The sequence below is a fragment of the Gekko japonicus genome, unplaced genomic scaffold, assembly GCF_001447785.1.
Source record: "Gekko japonicus isolate JY-2015 unplaced genomic scaffold, Gekko_japonicus_V1.1 scaffold405, whole genome shotgun sequence".
NCBI classification, from domain to species: domain Eukaryota; kingdom Metazoa; phylum Chordata; class Lepidosauria; order Squamata; family Gekkonidae; genus Gekko; species Gekko japonicus.
Genome location: NW_015175982.1, coordinates 1,146,772 through 1,166,585, shown reverse-complemented (window position 1 = coordinate 1,166,585; position 19,814 = coordinate 1,146,772). Strand labels below are relative to the sequence as shown.

Sequence of the window (19,814 nt, the reverse complement as noted above, 5' to 3'; positions counted from 1 at the left end):
CCTCTTAGCAAGTGGCTCTTGAGGTCCTCTTCACTTTCTACCATTAGAGTGGTATCGTCTGCATATCTGAGATTGTTGGTGTTTTCCCCGGCCATCTTAATTCCAGTTTGTGATTCATCCAGGCCGGCATTTCTCATGATGTACTCTGCATATAAATTAAATAAGCAGGGTGACAATATACATCCTTGTTGTACTCCTTTTCCTATTCTAAACTAATTAGTTGTTCCATGTCTGGCTCTAACTGTTGCTTCTTGACCCTTATATAGGTTTCTCAGGAGACATGTGAGGTGGTCTGGTACTTCCATCTCTTTAAGGACTTGCCACAGTTTGTTGTGATCCACACAATCAAAGGCTTTAGCATAGTCAATGAAGCAGAAGTAGATGTTTTTCTGGTACTCCATTGCTTTTTCCATAATCCAGTGAATGTTGGCAATTTGATCTCTAGTTCCTCTACCTCTTCAAAACCCAGCTTGTACTTCTGGCAGTTCTCTATCCACGTACTGCTGCAGCCTAGCTTGTAGGATCTTGAGCATGACCTTGCTAGTGTGTGAAATGAGTGCAATTGTGCAATAGCTTGAACATTCCTTGGTATTGCCCTTCTTTGGGATTGGAATGTAAATTGACCTTTTCCAATCCTGTGGCCACTGTTGCATTTTCCAAATTTGCTGGCATATGGAGTGCAGCACTTTAACAGCATCATCTTTTAAGACTTTGAAGGCTCTCCTAATGGCAACATTAAAAGGTGACAAGGAAATTTGAGAAACACCTTGCATCTAAAAATTTTGATATCCCGAGCATAAAGCTCTTTGGGGAACAAACCAGGAGAGGTGGTCCCATAGGTACATTAACTATTGTTGAGGCCTGGTGGAACATCTCTGTTTGACACGCCCCGTAGAACTGAGTTCAGTCCCGCAGGGTGCAGATGTCGCTAGACAGAGAGTTCTACCAGGCTACAGCTAGGACTGAGAAGGCCCGGGCTCTACTTGAGGACAGCCAGATGTCTTTTGGGCCAGAGAAACATTTCATTTAGTGTCAAAATGTGATGAAAATGTAATTTCCTAGAAGAGGCTTATTAATAGGTGGATGGGACAACAAACTGATTTATCACCATTATGCTACATTGTACTTTGTCTTATGCATTGATTCTTCAGAAAGTGAGCTGGGCATTTTTTCATTCACCTTCAACAAACACATGGCCAGGGTGGGTAGTGAGAGAGGAAAATTGTCCCTCGCGAGCCGCCGTCTGACTAGCCTGCAGTGAAGATACATAGTAACAATTTATCAGAGAAGAATTTCATTTAGTGTCAAAGCATGATGAAAATGTAATTTCCTAGAAGCAAAGGATGAGATGGTTAGACAGTGTCATAGATGCAACGAACATGAAATTGAGCCAACTTCAGAGGACGGCACTGTGCGACTGACAACAACAACAAAAGTATTTGTAGAGACGCTAGAGAAGTGTTTTGAGAAAGTCTGTGAACTGGATTTAATAATAATACTTTCCATTTATACTTTCCCCAGTGGGCTCAAAGCAATGTAAAAGTGAGCTGGGCATTTTAGACCTAATGCAAGTATTTGTAGAGACGCTAGACAAGTGTTTTGAGAATGTTTGTGAACAGGATTTAATTTTCCACGTACGTAAGGTCCAGCTGAAATGGTGATGGGTGGAATGGATTTAGGGACCAATATGAATGAAATTGTCACACAGATTGATGCCCAAAATAAATTAGAAAAATCGGAGGCTGGTTTAGCAGGAGCCCCAGCCTGGGCTTTGTCAGCTGTAAAGAATATGAATCTTCCAGAGATCCCAAGAAATATTAATATTGGTAACATCAGTATAAAAGTGCCAGGTCTTCCCTCTTTTAAATAAATTGTGCACTCCAGGTAAAAGTATTGGGTAACTAGAAGTTAATTACACAAATGTTTACCAGTCCATTTTGTGTGTGTGTTTTGAATAAACAGCTTGAGTTGCTCCATATAAATCCTTCATAAAGTAGGTGTAGTTGATTGTGTTCTGCTTAGTGAATTTAATGGGATTGGATCCTTTATGCCTTTAAAGTAACATTCCTGTGGTGGTCTAAGGAAGCATGCAATATTTTGGAAAAGTGATTGGAAATAGTTCTTTACACTGAAAATGTGTTTTCTTAAGCCCCTAAGCTTTGTAATTATTATTGCTGTTGTAGTAGTAGTGATCACATTCCTTCTAGTTAGGATTATTTAAAAACCTCAATATATATGTTGCATGGAATCATTGCACTGTAATTTCTCTCTCTCTCTTTAAATCAAGTTGTAATGAACTGGGGGGGGATTTCATTCACCTTCATGGTAGCCCTATGGGGCAAGCTATGATTGGTCATTTTATATAAGGGGAATGAGGCTGAGAGATTGCCCTGGTTGTGTGTTGATGGCTAAGCAGAGGCATGAATTTCAGGTTTCTTTGCACAGAGAACTGCAATGAGACTTCATGCCTTGTTCTACTGCATTCTGTGGTTGTATTAAAATGCTGACCAGTCTAGGTGTACGTTAGCTTATTCTATTACAGGAAAAAGTAAGTTTGGGGCTTATGGAGTACAGGCCTTTGGTCCAGTTTCTTTTCTCCACAGCTGTAGTCTAGAGGGGATAGGCATATTGGAGACTAGACTTTTTCAGTGTATGTTGGATTGCCAAAAATGGGGGAATGCTCCTGCTAGGAGATCTTCCAGCACTTTTTTGCCTGGCTTTGCACCTCCTTGCACACAGGAGTGGACTCTCTGTCAGCAGTTGCACACAAGGATCTTATTGTACTCGTCTGGCAAACAGAACGTTGGCAGAGATGGGATGGGGGAGTTGGGGAGTGGGCAAAGGGGGCTCAGAAAGTAGAAAAAGTTTGCCTAGTTCAGAAAAATTGAGAGAGGCCTCACTATGATGCTTGTAACTACTGGTAAACTTACCATCTCAAGGCAGCAGACCTGAGTTTGAAACAAGCTATACAGTTGATAGTGTGGCCGTGGTCTATTTCAGCTCCTCAACAAGTGGTACCTTCATAGTATAAATGAAAATATTGACTTTTTTGAAAGTGTACAAATACGTCAATGCAAGTTTGATCCCATCTTTGCTTTTACCAGTAATGTGTTATATTGTTGAGTGATTGGGGTGGATAGATCTTATTTTTGTTATTAATTGCTGTAATGCCTCTGTAGTGCCCAAATATATGCAGGCATTTTGAGCAGTATAGCATACCTGTGTTATAAGAACACCCCAGTCTACTGTTGGTCAGCTTTTAAAATCTAACTGCTTTCAATCTCCTCACAGTCTGCAAGATTGTGGCTTTGGAATTAAAATCCTCCTTTGAGGAAACTGGCAAGACGAAGGAAGTGATTGACACGAAGTACGGCTTCTTGGATGGCAGGGGATCTCAAATCAAGTACACAAAATCGTAAGTGAATGGGGTTTGTGATGGGCATGTGGAAGCAGTGATTCTTGCCAATGTTGGATCAGGCCAATGGTCCATCCAGTCCAACACTCTGTCACACAGTGGCCAAAAATACCAGGGGCCATCAGGAGGTCCAGCAGTGGGGCCAGGACACTAGGAGCCCTCCCATTGTTGCCCCCCCCCCAAGCGCCAAGAATACAATGCATCACTTGCCCCAGACTGAGAGTTCCTATCTATACCTTGTGGCTAATAGCCAGTGATGGACCTCTGCTCCATATGTTTATCCAGTTCCCTCTTGAAGCCATCCATGCTTGTAGCTGCCACCACCTCCTGTGGCAGTGAATTCCATGTCTTAATCATTCTTTGGGTGAAAAAGTACTTCCTTTTATCTGTTCTAACCCAACTGCTCAGCAATTTCATTGAGTGCCCACGTGTTCTTGTATTATGAGAAAGGGAGAAAAGTACTTCTTTCTCAACCTGCTCTATCCCATGCATAATTTTGTAAACCTCGATCATGTCACCCCTCAGCCGCCATTTCTCCAAGCTAAAGAACCCCAAACATTTTAACCTTTCTTCATAGGGAAAGTGTTTCAACCCTTTTATCATTCTAGTTGCCCCTTTCTGCACTTTTTCCAATGCTATAATATCCTTTTTGAGGTGTGATGACCAGAACTGTACACAGTACTCCAAATGAGGTCGCACCATCGATTTATACAGGCGCATTATGATACTGGCTGATTTGTTTTCAATTCCCTTCCTAATAATTCCAAGCATAGCGTTCACCTTTTTTATTGCAGTCGCACACTGTCTCGACATTTTCAATGAGTTATCTACTACGACTCCAAGATCTCTCTCTTCGTCAGTCTCTGACAGTTCGGACCCCATCAACGTGTATTTATAGTTAGGATTCTTGGCCCTAATGTGCATCACTTTGCACTTGGCCACATTGAACCCCATTTGCCATGTTGACGCCCACTCACCCATCCTCAACAGATCCCTTTGGAGTGCCTCACAATCCTTTCTGGTTCTCACCACCCTGAACAACTTCATTCTTTGAGGAGATCTTCGTTCTTTGAGGAGATGAACAAACATGTAGATAATGGTGACCCAGTAGACATTTTATGCTTGGACTTGGAAAAGGCTTTTGACAAGGTACCTCACCAAGGACTCCTAAGTAAGCTTAGCAGTCATAGGATAACAGGATGGGTCCTTTTATTAATTAGAAATTGGCTAAGTGAAAGGAAGCAGCGAGTAGGAATAAATGGGCAGTTCTCTCAGTGGGAGTAAGTAAGAAGTGGGGTCCCACACAAATCAGTATTGGGACTGGTGCTATATAATTTGTTTCTAAATAATCTAGAACTGGGGATGAGCACTGTAATGGCTGAGTATGCAGTTGACACAACATTTTTCAGGATGGTATAAACCAAGGCTGACTGTGAAGTGATGCAGGCGGTTCTCCACAAATTGGGTGAGTGGGCAACAGTGTGGCAAAATGTGTGTGAGCTAATGCACATGGGAACAAAAAAATCCCAATGAAGTTGATTGTTAGTAGATTCACGATGGAAAAAAGAATTTGAGGAATAAAACATAAATTATGGAATTTGCTGCCAGAGGATGTAATGATGGCCAAAGGCATAGGGGATTAGACAAATACATAGAGGATAGGTTTATCAGTGACTCCTAGCCATTGTGACTAAAGGGAACTTCCACATGCAGAGGCAGTCAACCTCTGAATACCAGTGCCAGGAGGCAAAATCAAGAGAAAACCTTCTGTGTGCTGTTGTTGGCCCTCCAGAGTAACTGGTTGGCCAGTATGTGAGGCAGTATGCTGGATTACATGGACCAGTGGCCTGATCCAGCAGGGCTCTTCTTGTGATCTTAATCTGACAAAGTACTCACTCAGAGCTTTGTGTTGATATGATGGAAGAATCCCTTCACTGGGTCACCAGGTGACATAGTCGATGCAGGGTGTAATCAGTAATGGGCTGAAAATGGTCGTGTGACTCATCACTGAGGTACAGCTGAGATAGTGTTGGTTCCTTTCACTATGTAGTAAGCATGAGAGAAGAAAGTTCTAAATATAAGATAAAATCTTACCAGCAATGATGCAAAAATCTGTAAGGAATGTTTGATGGTGAAACAGCTAGGGAAATGGCAGCTCATCTGTCAGCCAGGCCACTGGCCCCATCCTGACATATTTTTTCAAGTTTGTCATCATAGAATTCAATTTTCTAGCTGGTATTTACTAGTTCCATTACTGGAGACATCTTCCCACTCACTAACACCCTTTGCTCCCTACAGGGACATTCGCCTAATTGATGTTCAAGAAAACATCTGCAACAGGGTATTGGCGTACAACCTGCACAAAGAGAGGACAGGAAGCAACCGGTTTGCCAAGGTTGGTACCTTCCAACAATTCTTGCATTTCCAGAGTTTGCTGCAATGGACTTTCCTGCAAGTCTTACAGTGCCATCCTATGCAGAGTTACTCCAGTTTAAGCTCATTGATTTCAATGATCTTAGTGGGGTAACTCTGCATAGGATTGCAGTGCTAAATTTGGAATCGAGTGCTTGGCTGGTGACTTCAAAATCAGATAGCTCAGCTAAAGAAGTTGCTCTACTTTGAAGAGCCCCTGCTTTGGGAGCAAGGCAAGATACAAAATGCTACCTTATTGTTTTGTTAGCGTATTTTATTGTTTCTACGTTCATCAGTCCAATGCCTAAAAGATTATGCATTTGATGAGCTGAGAAAACTAGACATTTTCACAGCAAGAAGAAAATTCCTACCGAAGGAGTACTCTACAGTGAATAAGATGTAGAAACATTTGGCTTAGAGATTATCATAAGCACTTTTAACACCATGCAAGTTAAGGAATACATTGACTTTGGTGGGAATTCTGTGGTTCCAGTAGTAGAGCTAGAAGAGAGTAGGGCACCATAAAGTCTAGTCCCTATAAATAAGGCCTGTGTAGCTGCCAGCCTTTATAATCTGGATTATAGTGTGCCACACAGAGAATCCAGGAACAATGTATACCCGTATCAGAGAGCAGATTCAAAAAAAACAGCCAAGCTCCATTGTAGTTTGGGGGTGGGTGGGGACAAAAGGTAAGTTCACTTCACAAATTCAACCTATTGTGGGCCAAATCATAGCCCATTCACTTTGGTGAGATGGAGGTTCTCTTAACTCTTTTTTTAGTAGATACTTTTACTTGCCCTGAATATTTTTTGGGAGACCTTGTACCTTAGTCCTTTTATTTCAAAGCTGCCTTAGGAAAGCAGTCCTCCTTCAGTACTGTCTTGCAAGCATTACAAATTTCTGGAGCAATACTAATTATTGCCCAAACCCCTGGAAATTTAGCATCCCACACTGTACAGCCCTCTCCTTCAACTCTCCCACTAGAAAACAAATGCTGTGCCCTCACACCTGTTGATTGGGACAAGAGGACTTGCCGATTTTATCAGATATGTGGCCAGAAGAAACTGGGCCTTTTCTGTGGTGTCTGCTTTACTTTGGAATTAGCTCCCCGATGAGATTTGGCTGAGAGACCACATCCATCCTGACTCTCCATAAACACTGCAAAACAATTTTATTTTGCTTGATAGTTGGCTGTTCTATAAATCTATTAATTGATTGTTATTTGCCTCGTTTTATTATTTGCAATGTTTTACTGTGTATGTGATGCATTTTTTTGTAAAACTGTTTTGAATACAGGAGACGCAGAATGACGTTTGTGGAATGAATTCTTCAGTGTAGAATAACTCGTGCTTCAAAATATGTCTTGAAGTGGAACTTTGGGGGTTAGGGTCAGGAGCTATTATGAGGGATTGGGACAAGTGGATCCAGGTGTGAAGCTTCCTAGAACTGAAAGACTTCTATCAGCTTCCTTCCCTTGGCCCCAGCAAACACCAACAAATTTCGATCTCATTTCTAAGGTTTTAAGAAACAATGCCTGCTCATTAAAAAAGAGATATTAACAAATATATGCAAATTTACAAACACACCAAGAGAAAAGACTCTGTTAGCAAATTTAGCATAGTAAAAAAAAGCAAAGAAAAGGTTGCATATGATTTATGTAATCCATATGATTGAAGGCTCTTTTCCATGTTACATCACAGCTTGAAAAGTCCTTATCTCTTTGAAGTAAATAAAAATCCTTAAAGGTCATTTCCCAGTATTACATAGCTCTTCCACATCTCCACCATGGTTGAAATACCTGCTCTTTTTTAACAGTCCTACAAGAAGGGATAGAACCGATAATCCATGAAATAGTTCAGGTTTGCTTGGCAGTCAATCTTGAAGGAAAGGAGACTTCTGTGATACAGTGATCTGTTGGCATTACTTTGAAGGCACTGATGTCTTCTTTTTAGGAGAGAGATGAAGGCAGGTGAATTCAGGATTGTACCCCTTCCCCTTCCTTTTCAGAATGGAATTGTTCAGAGAGGCACTTCCATAAAGGGAATAGTGTTGTTATTTATAACAACTGTTTGTTGTACAAAGTATCCTGTTGTTATTGCATTATTTTCTAAATTCCATAATCCAGTTTTTGCATTGCTTATGATATGCCATGTCTCATAGTGTTTGTTAAACTGCTTTCTGATCGTTGCATGGCTTGTTGTGTATCTTGTATTGTTTCTATTGAATTGTGCTTGGATTTTTGTAATCCACTCTTGAGTCTCGGCAAGAACAGTGGACTATAATTTTTTTAAAATTTCCTCCTTCAGAACATGTCCGTTAACTTGAATTCCTGTATTGTCTTAGGGCATGTCTGAGACATTTGAAACTCTTCATAACCTGGTGCATAAAGGAGTGAAAGTAGTGATGGATATTCCTTATGAGCTTTGGAATGAAACCTCTGCAGAAGTGGTTGACCTAAAGAAACAGGTATGGCGCTTGGATTAGCTTGAGGGTGAGGGCAGCTGCCAGTGAAGCACTTCAGGAGGACTCTGATATGCCATGTCTCATGGTGTTTGTTAAACTGCTTTCTAATCGTTGCATGGCTTGTTGTGTATCTTGTATTGTTTCTATTGAATTGTGCTTGGATTTTTGTAATCCACTCGTGAGTCTCGGCAAGAACAGTGGACTATAATTTTTTTAAAATTTCCTCCTTCAGAACATGTCCGTTAACTTGAATTCCTGTATTGTCTTAGGGCATGTCTGAGACATTTGAAACTCTTCATAACCTGGTGCATAAAGGAGTGAAAGTAGTGATGGATATTCCTTATGAGCTTTGGAATGAAACCTCTGCAGAAGTGGTTGACCTAAAGAAACAGGTATGGCGCTTGGATTAGCTTGAGGGTGAGGGCAGCTGCCAGTGAAGCACTTCAGGAGGACTGAAGTTTCCAGAGTGGCCAGAACAGGAGCCAAAGGTGTATTGCTGGCTGCTTTGCAGAGTACCCAGAAGGATTTAAGATTCTCTTCCTTTTCAGTGGATCTTGACATCCAATTGGTTGGCTGCAAAAGGCTGTGGCCCTTCTAAGGCCATTTCCTAGTCCCACTTCCAGCACTCAATGTCTTTCCTAACACAGCCACTACTCTCTAAACAAGCTTGCTCAATTTGTACTTCATTTTTTTTTAGTTTGTAAGAAGGGTTCTTTTTGTACAACACTTTATCTGATCCACTTCATAAATAACATAGTATTATGTGGTGAAATTGTGTGATGCATATGTCTAATTCCAAACTAGACCTTAGAATGTGGATTTATAGAGTTGCAAAATGGAACTAGGGGCAGATAGGAGGGATTTCTCTACAAACTTTTCAGGTTTGCTGAAAAATATGAAATTAAAAAAAGAAACCCAAATAGTAGAAACAGCTGTAGCTTTAAAAGAATGCCCACTGAATTCTCAGCAGCCATTTTGGAGGTTGCTAGGCAACCACAGCGATGTTGTTGAGCCTTCTAAGCCTTGTTTTCTGTTACATTGAGCCCAATGCTGTGGGGGGGATCATGTAAAAGTAGGTTGGTGGGTGGATAGGAATGACAGAAGGAAGCTGGGAAAGGGGAGAGGTTATGGGATTCTAAGGGAAGGAAAATAGAAGATAATAGAGAAGGGGCTATAGGGGGGAAATATGCCACCTGCAAGTCCCTGTGGGTTCCCTGCTTGTATGTTTAGAAATTCTGTGAGCAACTATGATATGAGGTATCCTGAAGGGCACTTCCTTGTATTTGTAGCTTTCTTTGAAAAAGTTTTTTTCTAATAGACTGTATCCTTATCTACTAGTGTGATAAAATGGTGGAAGAATATGAAGATGTTATTGAAGACTGGTACAAAAACCACCAGGAAGAAGACCTTTCTTACTTCCTCTGTGCAAATCATGTTTTGAAAGGAAAAGACTCCAGTGAGTTGCTCTCCCACGGGTAACAGGCTTAGTTGTTGGATTTCAGGGACATGTGTGTTCCCAGTCCACTGTAGACTGGGACTGAGTAAGGGTTTGGGGTTTTTAAACTGTGCTAGGCTGCTGATAGTTGGTGTTGGGAGTAAGACCACATAGGCGGGAGTGTTGGCACTCTGGACAGGATGCTAGACTAGGGGTGTGGCTTTGAGTCCCTGCTTGCCTGAAGAAGCGTGTTTTCATTGTGTATGATTGGAATATCAGTAGCATGATTCCTAGATTCCTCTGGCAGAACACAGGAAATGAGAAAGTCATGCTCCAGAAATGGGCAAAAATGGTTCCATCCGCAGAAATGCTCTGGTGGCACCAGGCATGTGTTGTATTGTTTCTGTTCATCTTAATAAATAGTATTACACAGCTTTTATTTTTGGCTGTTACCATGAAGCAGTGCTGCTATATGCATCATACACTGAATGGAAATTACAGTTTATTTAGGCTCTGGGAGACAATACTGGGAATGGCGATATCGAAGTGGGAATAGAGGCTATATTTCACTGTTTCCTTTTCTTCCTTCTCACCTCTGTAGGCTGCTTGGCAGAGAAATGGAATGGCAAGAAAGGGGACACAGCATCTTCAGGGCAGAAGAAAACTAAGAAAAAAGATGGCAAAACCAAGAAGAATACAAAAACAAAAAAGAGGAACAAGGCCGCAGTCGAGCAAGAAATGGAGAATGTGGAGCCTGGACCCAAGGAGGCCCTTGATCAAGCAGAGGCAGAAGGGAACATTCAGAAAGTGGCTCCACTTTCGCACAAAGCTGATGAACTTTAGGCTCTTCCCCCACTCCCCTTTCTCTTGAGTGTGGGGCTGCAAGCTTGTACTCAGGCCGCCAAGAATTGCTTTGGTCTGCTGCAGTTGCAGGATAGAGACTCTTACTTACTCAATGGGAAGATATTCTAATTGGGGTCATTTCCTGAGGAGCAGTGATCGTGACCACTTGGACTGCAGCTATCCAGTGTTATTGTGTGCAGTTATACCTTCCACATCACAGGTGCAGGTCGGGTAGAACTCAGCTAGCTCCTGGTGTACGCAGGGGGAATGGAGCTAGGCAGAAAGCTCTTTCTAGAGAGAGTGAGGTGCCGGCTACTCGGACGAGGCTTACCCCTTGGAAGCTGAGTCAGATAGCTGTGTTGATCCCCCCCTCCCCAACTTGCCAAATATAACTGTGAGGTGGGAGTTATAGCAAGGTACAAGCTTTTTTTGTGTGTGACAGTATTCACGGGTACTGAATACCAGCACCTTTTTTGGTGGGGTGGGGGGTGGGGGTGTCTCCCAATCCCTCAGGGGTGAATTGGCAGAAATCAGCACATCCTTATAGATGAGTACTGGTGCTCTTTCTTTTCTTTTCTTACAAAAATGCACTAGGCATATGAGGAGAATATCTGTTCCTCCAGTAGCTCATTTTTCCAGCTGTTGTACAAGATTTGGCTGTGGCCAAGATAACTTGCCAGCTATAATTTGGTACATTCCCCAAATCAGTTCCTTGAAAAGGGGGCTCCAGTTCTACCCTTTTATATTATGCAGATCATGGAATTTGCCTGGAGGAAAGTGAGGGAGGGTAAAGGCTCTACTGGGATAACAAAGGGTATCATGCTTTTGTTGCCATTCCATTGTTTGGTGAGTCCTCTTCACACCTTACTAAAGGTTCAATTCTCTATAGCAGCTCCAGCCTGGAGACATTTTGCACATGTCTGTGATACTTCATCTTCTCCTACCCACCTGTTGCTGCAGTAAACAGCCTTCCCAATATTCTGGTGCAAAGAGTGTAAATAAAATGTTTTGCATAGCTTTTGCTCCATTTAACCCCTACACTGGCTTGCCATCTCTGTGCCGCAACAAGCACAGTATTATCTTCTGTTTATGCAGTGATGTGCTCTCATCCATTTTTGTGTCATCAAGGTGTTCTGTAGCTTAATTTTATCACATGGAGCATCCAGGAAAACCAGTGGAGGCCTCCGGCTTCAGAACAACATGCTGAGTGGTGGTATTTTCAGAGAGACTGTGTACAGTGAAGCCTTTGAACCTCTTGTTGGCCATCTGAGGCCTGTTCTGCTCTTCATTTAACTTTCTGTACCACAATGAGTGTTGGTAGCCTTTGGAGAAGTGTGATGCACCATAGATAAAGATGGTGTCACTTAAACAGAAAAAGTGTCTCTTAAAGGGATCAGGCATAGATTTCTAAACATTGGTCTACATCCCTTTTGAAACACTCTGGAAGTTTCCTATTGGACAAAGGACTTCTAAGCAAAAGGGGAGGGCCTGACTCAGTGGTAGAGCATCTGCTTGGTATGCCAAAGGTCCCAGGTTCAATCAACATTGAACCTTCTAATGTCCTGGCCCCACTGGTGGACCTCCTGATGGCACTGGTATTTCTGGCCACTGTGACACAGAGTGTTGGACTGGATGGGCCTTTGGCCTGATCCAACATTGGCGTCTCTTATGTTCTTATTATCTCCACTTAGAAGGACCAGGTAGTAGGTGATGTGAAAGTCCTCAGCCTGAGACCCTGGAGAGCCGGTGCCAGTCTGAGTAGGCAATACTGATCATGATGGACCCAAGGGTTTGATTTGGTATAAGATAGCTCCATGTGTGTTGAAAAACTGCCTTGATTCTGTGCCAATAATTTATGATTTGGTGTCTTTGGTGTAGTTAGGTTACAAGAAGCTTGTTGGTATTGTAAAGCTACCTGTTCACTTAGGCCCAGAATAGGTTAAAGTTTATAGGACACATCCGTATCATCAAAATTTGCCCCCTAGTCTAATAGAATGACTGGCCCAAGGGAGAATTGCCACCTAACACTTGTGAGGCTATGCAGCCTAGAGCAAAAGACTTTCTGGGTTGGGTGCAGCGTATTAGCTCTGCATGTGCCTGCTTCTGAATTCACATGATCCCGCAGGAATACAGCATGTGTAGGTATGGTGCAAGCTGGTTGGGACTGGTCAGCGTGCGCATTGCTTCCTGGACTTGTGATGCTTTCCAAAGACTTGAGCAACAGACTTGCACATTTCCACATCCTTCTGCAGAAATGCTCCTGCACATCTTCATACCTCAGCAATAATAAAGTGGGAGATAGCACTTCTAAGGCATTGCACTTGTGGGACATTGCACTTGTCATAACTGGCTTAAGGCACTAACAACTGTTTCCCATTGATAGTTGTAGCTGGGAAGATAGGAGACCCTGACTGCTCTGGAGATAACTGCTGTTCCCATCTTGGGTTTGGGCCTGTGAGTAAAGCTCCTGTTTTGCTTAGCCTTTTCCTGAGTCCTAACAGGACAGATGTCCATCTGACAAAGCTGGAAGTGAAGGAGCAAAGTTTATTTTAGTGCAAATAAGGTTACTCTCTGGGTGTATCCCAGAGCTCTTTTCACTCAGCCAATAGCTACCCTTCCTATTAATCAAAAAATTACTTGCTAGACTAGTTTGATGCCATCGCTCTTTTACCACTTGGCCATGTATGTGCATGTACTACATGTTGATTTAGATGAAAGAAGCAGATAAGAGCAATTGGTGTAGAATCTGACCTGAGGCGAGTGTCTGAAGGGAAGGCAGCAAATATTTTGGAGGACAGGCTGACTCACCATGAGGCTTCCCTCTGTAGCCACTGAGTGCTGTTTGTTCCTTATGAAATGGAGATTTACACATGCAGCAACCTTGTGAATTTATTTTGGAGCTTTGAGCTCACCTGCTTCTCACCTCCCTTCTAATACATACTGGCTTTCTCCTGTCCTCAGACAGTTCCTACATTCGAACAAATAATCTTTTGCCTTGTTAAGAATTACAAAACCGTTTCCCATTGCTCTGTTTAAATGTTTTGGCAGCTTAAATACCTGATTTCTCCAGCCCTGACCTGGATAGCCCAGGCAAGCCCAATCTTGTCAGATCTCAGAAGCTTAGCAGGGTCGACTTTGGCAAGTATTTGGATGGGAGACCTTGGAATACCAGGGGTAGGGGCAGGCTTCATTCAGCCACCTCTCTGAATATCCTCCAGGCCCCCAGTAGGGGTTAGTCACCAGAGGTTGCCATGACTTCCAGGTGCAGACACACACGCACTTATGAAAAATACAAAAAAACCCAACCCCAACCTGATTTCTCCCTGCGTTTTCTGATGGGGAAAGGGCTAGGACTGTCCACTAAAAGTTCTGAAATACCAAGAGAGGAGGCAGCCAGTGTGCCTTGTGCTTTGCTGCTCCATTGATTCTTCTCACAGTGGAACAGATTTACAGACAGAGGGAAATGGGCAAAGGGACCAGCAGGTGGCAATCTCTTAGGCATTTGTGAATTTCAAGAGGTCTGTCTTTGGTTTTGCTTCAGGGAAGAGCCAGAAGTCGTCTCCAAGGGAGGACTTGCCAGTCCTAAAAATGAGAGTCCAGCTCTTCTAGCTTCAGTGCTATTTCATCCTGTACAGTGACGTTCTGAACATCCTTGGAGGCTTTTCATGCCTTTCTCAGCACACTTCCGAATGGCTGCTTTCTTATTGTCCCAATACCTTCCCCTTCCCTTTTGCATTATTTCCAGGTAGTTCTAGCTGAAGTGTGATTTCAGCATGTAGCTTCAGTTATGGTCAATTCTAAATCCATTATTTGAAAACGTTCACCTCAATACAAAGAGGAAGGTGAGGTCCACAATGAAGCAGGCGGCCAGGCAGAAAGGACAAAACACAGACCACAGTACTGCAAGTCTCCATAATTATCACTGTAGATCCAGAGTCAAACAGTGGTAACTGTGGGCAGAAGTTATGAAAAACATGTAAACAGGCAATTCAAGGGACTGGTAACAAAGCTGATCACGTGCTACCGCAATCCTGCAGTTAAGTCGTCATCTGTGTACATATAAATAATTACAAAAAGAATGTCACAAATAGTTCAGCTGTCGATCTGCATTTCTTTGCAGGCATTGCTACATCCTTAAATAAGCACGGCCCCTGAGTAGAAACACTCTGTTATGAAATACTGTACCTCTCTTGTGAACAGTTACACTGGCTGTCGGTTGTGCTTTGGTGTTTCCTCATAACTCTGCTTTGAAGGGGAGGGGAGTCTGAATTTCACATGGATTTGTGTTGCTGCCCATGATGTAATTCTCTACCATGGAGGGAGAATCCTACTAAATCAGAAGACCCGTGTTGGATACCAATGTACTTGAGAAAGCACAGCCTGGTTTCCACCTGAAATAGGTTTTTTCCTTAAAAGATTAGTTTGCTTTTTGTCTAATAATGTATTGGTGTTTTGAGCAGGCCCTTTGTTTCACACATTCTTAAATTCTGCATTTAACAGCATACTCTTAAGGGATAGTGGCTGTAGGAAGAGCTGGCCTGAGCAGAATTTCTGTGTCATGTTACTACTGGTGGCTGGGAGGATATTGGTGTATGAGAGAAATGTCTGTGGAAATGAGCGGCTCCAAGTTTGCTTTGGAGAAGCAAGGGTAAGAGGCAGACCTGTCTTCTGCCACCTCGCACTCCTGTTCTAGAGGAATTGCAGGTTTAGGTTTTAACAACTAGCATAAAATGGGAGAGGGAAATGCACATAATTCTAAGGAGTTGCTGAGAAAAAGGGTTGAAGCTCTTAGCCGAGCTGGAATAGAGCACTGAGATCCAGAGTTTTGGATAGGATATAAAAATACACTTAGGCAACTGGGAAAACATCAAACACCCATATAGCACCAAACACTGGAATCCCTGCAATAAATGTCCCAAATGTCCACTTGTTGTGGAGTCTGTAAACTGAAGGGGATTATTGCCTTGTGGTGATGATTCTGATATGATTTATGCTTATGGGCCGGAGCTTCCAGGGTACCTTTGGTTTGGGAAGGCTGAAACCTTCACTGACCAACCCTTTGTCAGTCTTTGTGGACCACCCTGCGGTAGCTGTGTTTCAGTAGTAATTTAACCACCCCAAATCACAATCTTTATATCATTTGCATGATCACTTCTAGAGCTCATGGATGCATAAGAGGACAAGTCAATTTTCATCCCATTCAAACGGGCAACTTTCCCTTCCCTCCAAGATTCTGAATGGGAACCATTTGGAAAGCTTTGTTCCTTGAGCAGCCAGAATGATTGTATTTTATATCTTCATACATCAGCCAATTAGCCTCAGAGGCACCATGAATTATACAGTATAGATAATTGTACACTTGGGCTCACTGGAATATAGAAGACCAGACCTTAAAGACAAATAGAATGTATTCCTGCATAAGCTTTCATGAACTGAACACACAGAAGTGAGCTCTTACGAGAACTTGTGTCAGAATAAACTGTATTAGTCTTTATGGTGCTGCTGGAATTCTTTATATGCTACAACAAACAGAGCTACTACTCCTTTGAAATAAATAGCAGGTCACTCAAAAGGGTGTGGGTTTGTATCCTTTCTATCTGTTTTTGAAGTACCTCAGGATTTTCAGGCTTAACAAAATGGGAGGGCAAAATTTAAATGTTTACTGGCAGCTCTATTGTATGGAATGGAAGATGAAAGCAAACCATCTCATCCTTTGCCGTCCCCGTCTTCTTTGACCTTCAATCTTTCCCAGCATCAGGGTCTTCTCCAGTGAGTGCTCCCTTCTCATTTGGTGGCCAAAGTATTTGAGCTTCAGTTTCATTATCTGGCCTTCCAGGGAACAGTCAGGGTTGATTTCTTTTAGGATTGAAAGCAGTAGTTTAATTTAAATGCACTGAGAAGCTGCATTGTGACAACAAACAGGGTGGCGGGCTAGAACTCTGACAGAAAGGGCTGCTAGATAAATTGTGGCCAAATTCTGTATCCAAACGCACCAGTAATTTGTGGGAGCCTTGGGACTAGATTACTAAATTGCCAATCAGAGGACAAAGCACAGACAGGCAGATGAACACAAGTACTGTTTGGTAGATGGAGCAAGAAACTACCCTGGTGATCCAACATCTAGTAAAAGATAAGGGAGAAACTGCTTACTGCCTTATACCTACTCAACCACACTGGTCATTTTCCAAGGGCTCGCTTCGTGTGCCCCCACCTGCTGACATTAGGTAGGTGCCAGCCTGGGAGAGGGCCTTCTCAGTCATGGCATCAAAACATTGGCATTCTCTCCCCAAGGAGACTTGTCTGTCCCCTTCTGTTGCCATCTTCTACCAACAGCTGAAGGGTTTTTTTGTTTCATCAGCTGGTCCCTCAGTCATCTCTTCTCCCTGCCCTATGCTTTAATTGTTGTTTTAGTATGTGCATTTTAAGCTTTGGTTCTAATTGTTTTAATGGTGTGTTTTTGTTTGGTGTTGATGGTTTTTAAAATGTGCTTATGATGTATATTTTTATTAGCTGCTATGGTGGCCTTGATGAGGACAGAAAGGTGGGTTATAAGTTTTCTAAATCAATATTCTGGCAAACATATTTCAGGAAAAGTAGGTTACAAATGTAAAAAGTGTTGCAGTATTCCTGGCCATCCAATGTATTGGCTTTAAACATGATGCTCTAAAATGGCACTTCTCCCAGTACTACTTTGTGTATGAGCATCTCCTGCTGCCTAAGAACAGGCTGGCAGAAAGTAGGATGGAACACCCAAGTAGGTATGGGGACAGAAGTAAGAGCTGGATTATTGGCAAAGGATTCTGATACTACCAGAAGCTGAAGGGGGGGATCCATACTAGGTGTGGGGATATCGGAGGGGATGGCTATTGGGGTGGGGAACGGGAAAGAGAGTTCCAACTTAGGCTTGCTGGGCTATGTGGCCAAGCAGGCAGCATCTGTGAGGTAAGATCTCAAGGCTTGGGGCTTGGGATCTTGTGGGAGGGGGTGTGGAATACAAAAAAGACAGTGTCAACAGTTAGGCTGTGTGTTTGCTGACTGTGAAGCAAGACTGGAGGCACAGTAGCAATGAAGCAACCTTTCCTAGAATATAAAGATCCCAGCTATTTCTAAGTACATGAGGAGAGCTTTGCTGGATCAGACCAGTTGACCCCTCCAGCATGTAATCCGACATCTGGTTTCACACAGCAAGCCAAACAGTTGTCCTAGAGTGCCAATAAATAGGACACTGAGTCTGAGGCCTTCCTCTCATGTTGCCTGCCAGCACTGGGTTGCAGAGGTTAACTGCCCATGAATATAGAAGTTCTTTTTAGTCACCGTGGCTAGGAGCCACTGATTCTGTCTAACCCCCTTTGCAAGGCACTGCCTCCAATGGCAGAGAATTCCAGAGTGTAATTACCTGTTGAGTAAAGGAGTGTTCCCTTTTGTCTGGACTGTACCTGTTGCCCATTAACTTTGTTGGGTGTCCCCTTCCGCTCCCCTCCTTCCCTAAAAGAGTCCCTGCATTTAACACGAGTGTCTGGATCTCCACCCACTGCTTTGTGGAACACCTCTAGAGTGAGCGCTTCATCCTAATTAGGACTCAGGGGTTGTGATGATGGCTAAGAGCAGGGGTCATTTCGTAGAAAAAGAGGTGCAGGAGCTCATTAGCATAACTCATTAGCATAACTTATTTGCATATGACACCCCCCCTGACATCACCAGAAGTGTGTCAGAAAGCAACACCCACCGCTCAAGCTCCACTGGCCTGTTTTGGATTGCTAGGTATGGGGGGGGGGGATGCACAGATCTCCCCTCACAGAGGAGGGAGAGCTTGTACCTGAATAAACCTTGGCATTAAAGATGCCACTGGACTGTTTTGGACTGGGGAGCGGGGGGGGGGCTCTGCAACTTACCTGGTTGCTTCTTGCTCCTTGTAGCCTGGGGTTGCTGGGAGCAGGGGGGGGACTTGTTGCATGTGCCCGCCCCCTGGGCTCTTTACTGCCGGAGCTCCGCTCCTATGCGCTCCCGCAGGAAATGACCCCTGGCTAAGAGTGATGCTGGTGCTGATTTATGGCTGTTGGGTTTCACAATTGTCTCAGTACTTTTCCTTTTGTTCAATAAACCTTTGATTTTTTTCCCAAAGGGGTTGGTTGTTTGTCTTCTCTTTCCCCACCTCATGCCACATCTAGCCCTTGATGCAATTTAACCCTGTTTCATTCAAATATTAAACTAAACCAGAGATGCCAAAAGCACAAAGGTTGATCCCTCCGGCAGAGGAAGTTAATCTCATACAGGGCCTGCTGTACAAAGGAAAGAGAAGCTGGACAGTGATCAGCTCTGGGTGCAGGATGCAGCACATGCACACTCCGTGGGACCAAAGCAAGTTAAGGGGTAACTCTGGTGCGTGAAGTAATTTTAAGTATGCACCGTTAAAGTACTTGCTAGGAAAGGGTTTTGCAACTAAATGTGTGTTGATTCAGTAGCTTTAAAGCTCTGCACTGGGGCTGTGCCAACTCAAATACACCAAGAGCATCATTATGGGTGGCTGTGATAAAGCCTCCTTGACATGATTTACTACCCCATTTGCTGAGTTACCTTCCCATGCAGATGCACAAGCTTTGCTACTGGAATTCCCTGGGGAAAGCACCAACTGAGCTCCAGCCTTAGCAGTGGAAGGCAGCTCACTGAATGCCTCTGTGATGTAGGCGTTGGCATATCAGAATACAAAAGGAAAGAGCTGGGTTCAAATCCCCTTTGGACCAGTCTCTGTCCCTCATAAGAACATAAGAGAAGCCAATGTTAAATCAGGCCAATGGGCCATCCAGTCCAACACTCTGTCACACAGTGGCCAAAAATACCAGGTGCCATCAGGAGGTCCCCCAGTGGGGCCAGGACCAACCTCAGATTAACCTACCTCTCAAGCTTGTTGTGAGGTTAAAGTAGAGGGGAAGATCAAATAATCTGCGCTCCCTAGAGGCAGGGTAGGATAAACATATGTGGGAGGGTGTATGATTAACCCCTATGTGCTCCTGACCTTCTTTGGCCACCCCCCCCCCCATTCTTCCTTGTTTGTTTTTCAAAGAACTCCAGGAGAAAGAGTTTGTACACCCACACTTTATTTCATGGCTCAGCATGCTGCATTAATCTCATAAAGTTTAATCTACATCTGTGTTCCCATAATTTAAGACTACTCCCTGGACTTTGATTTTTTTAATTAAAAAAGGGTTTTTTATATTCCAGTTTAATAGTGGAGCTAAAACCCAAGAT

At 43.2% G+C, this 19,814-nt stretch overlaps 1 protein-coding gene across 1 annotated transcript in view; it reads left to right on the top strand.

Annotated features, from left to right (window-relative positions):
• The window catches only part of CNPY3 (canopy FGF signaling regulator 3), a 15,337-nt gene extending 3,712 nt beyond the window's left edge, over positions 1-11,625 (top strand). Inside the window, exons 2-6 of the mRNA XM_015426250.1 lie at positions 3,292-3,415; positions 5,714-5,810; positions 8,171-8,293; positions 9,629-9,746; positions 10,327-11,625. Of these exons, the coding sequence (XP_015281736.1) occupies positions 3,292-3,415; positions 5,714-5,810; positions 8,171-8,293; positions 9,629-9,746; positions 10,327-10,568 (704 nt within the window). The 3' untranslated portion in view covers positions 10,569-11,625. The remainder of the gene's footprint in view (positions 1-3,291; positions 3,416-5,713; positions 5,811-8,170; positions 8,294-9,628; positions 9,747-10,326) is intronic.
• The last annotated feature ends 8,189 nt before the right edge of the window (positions 11,626-19,814 follow it).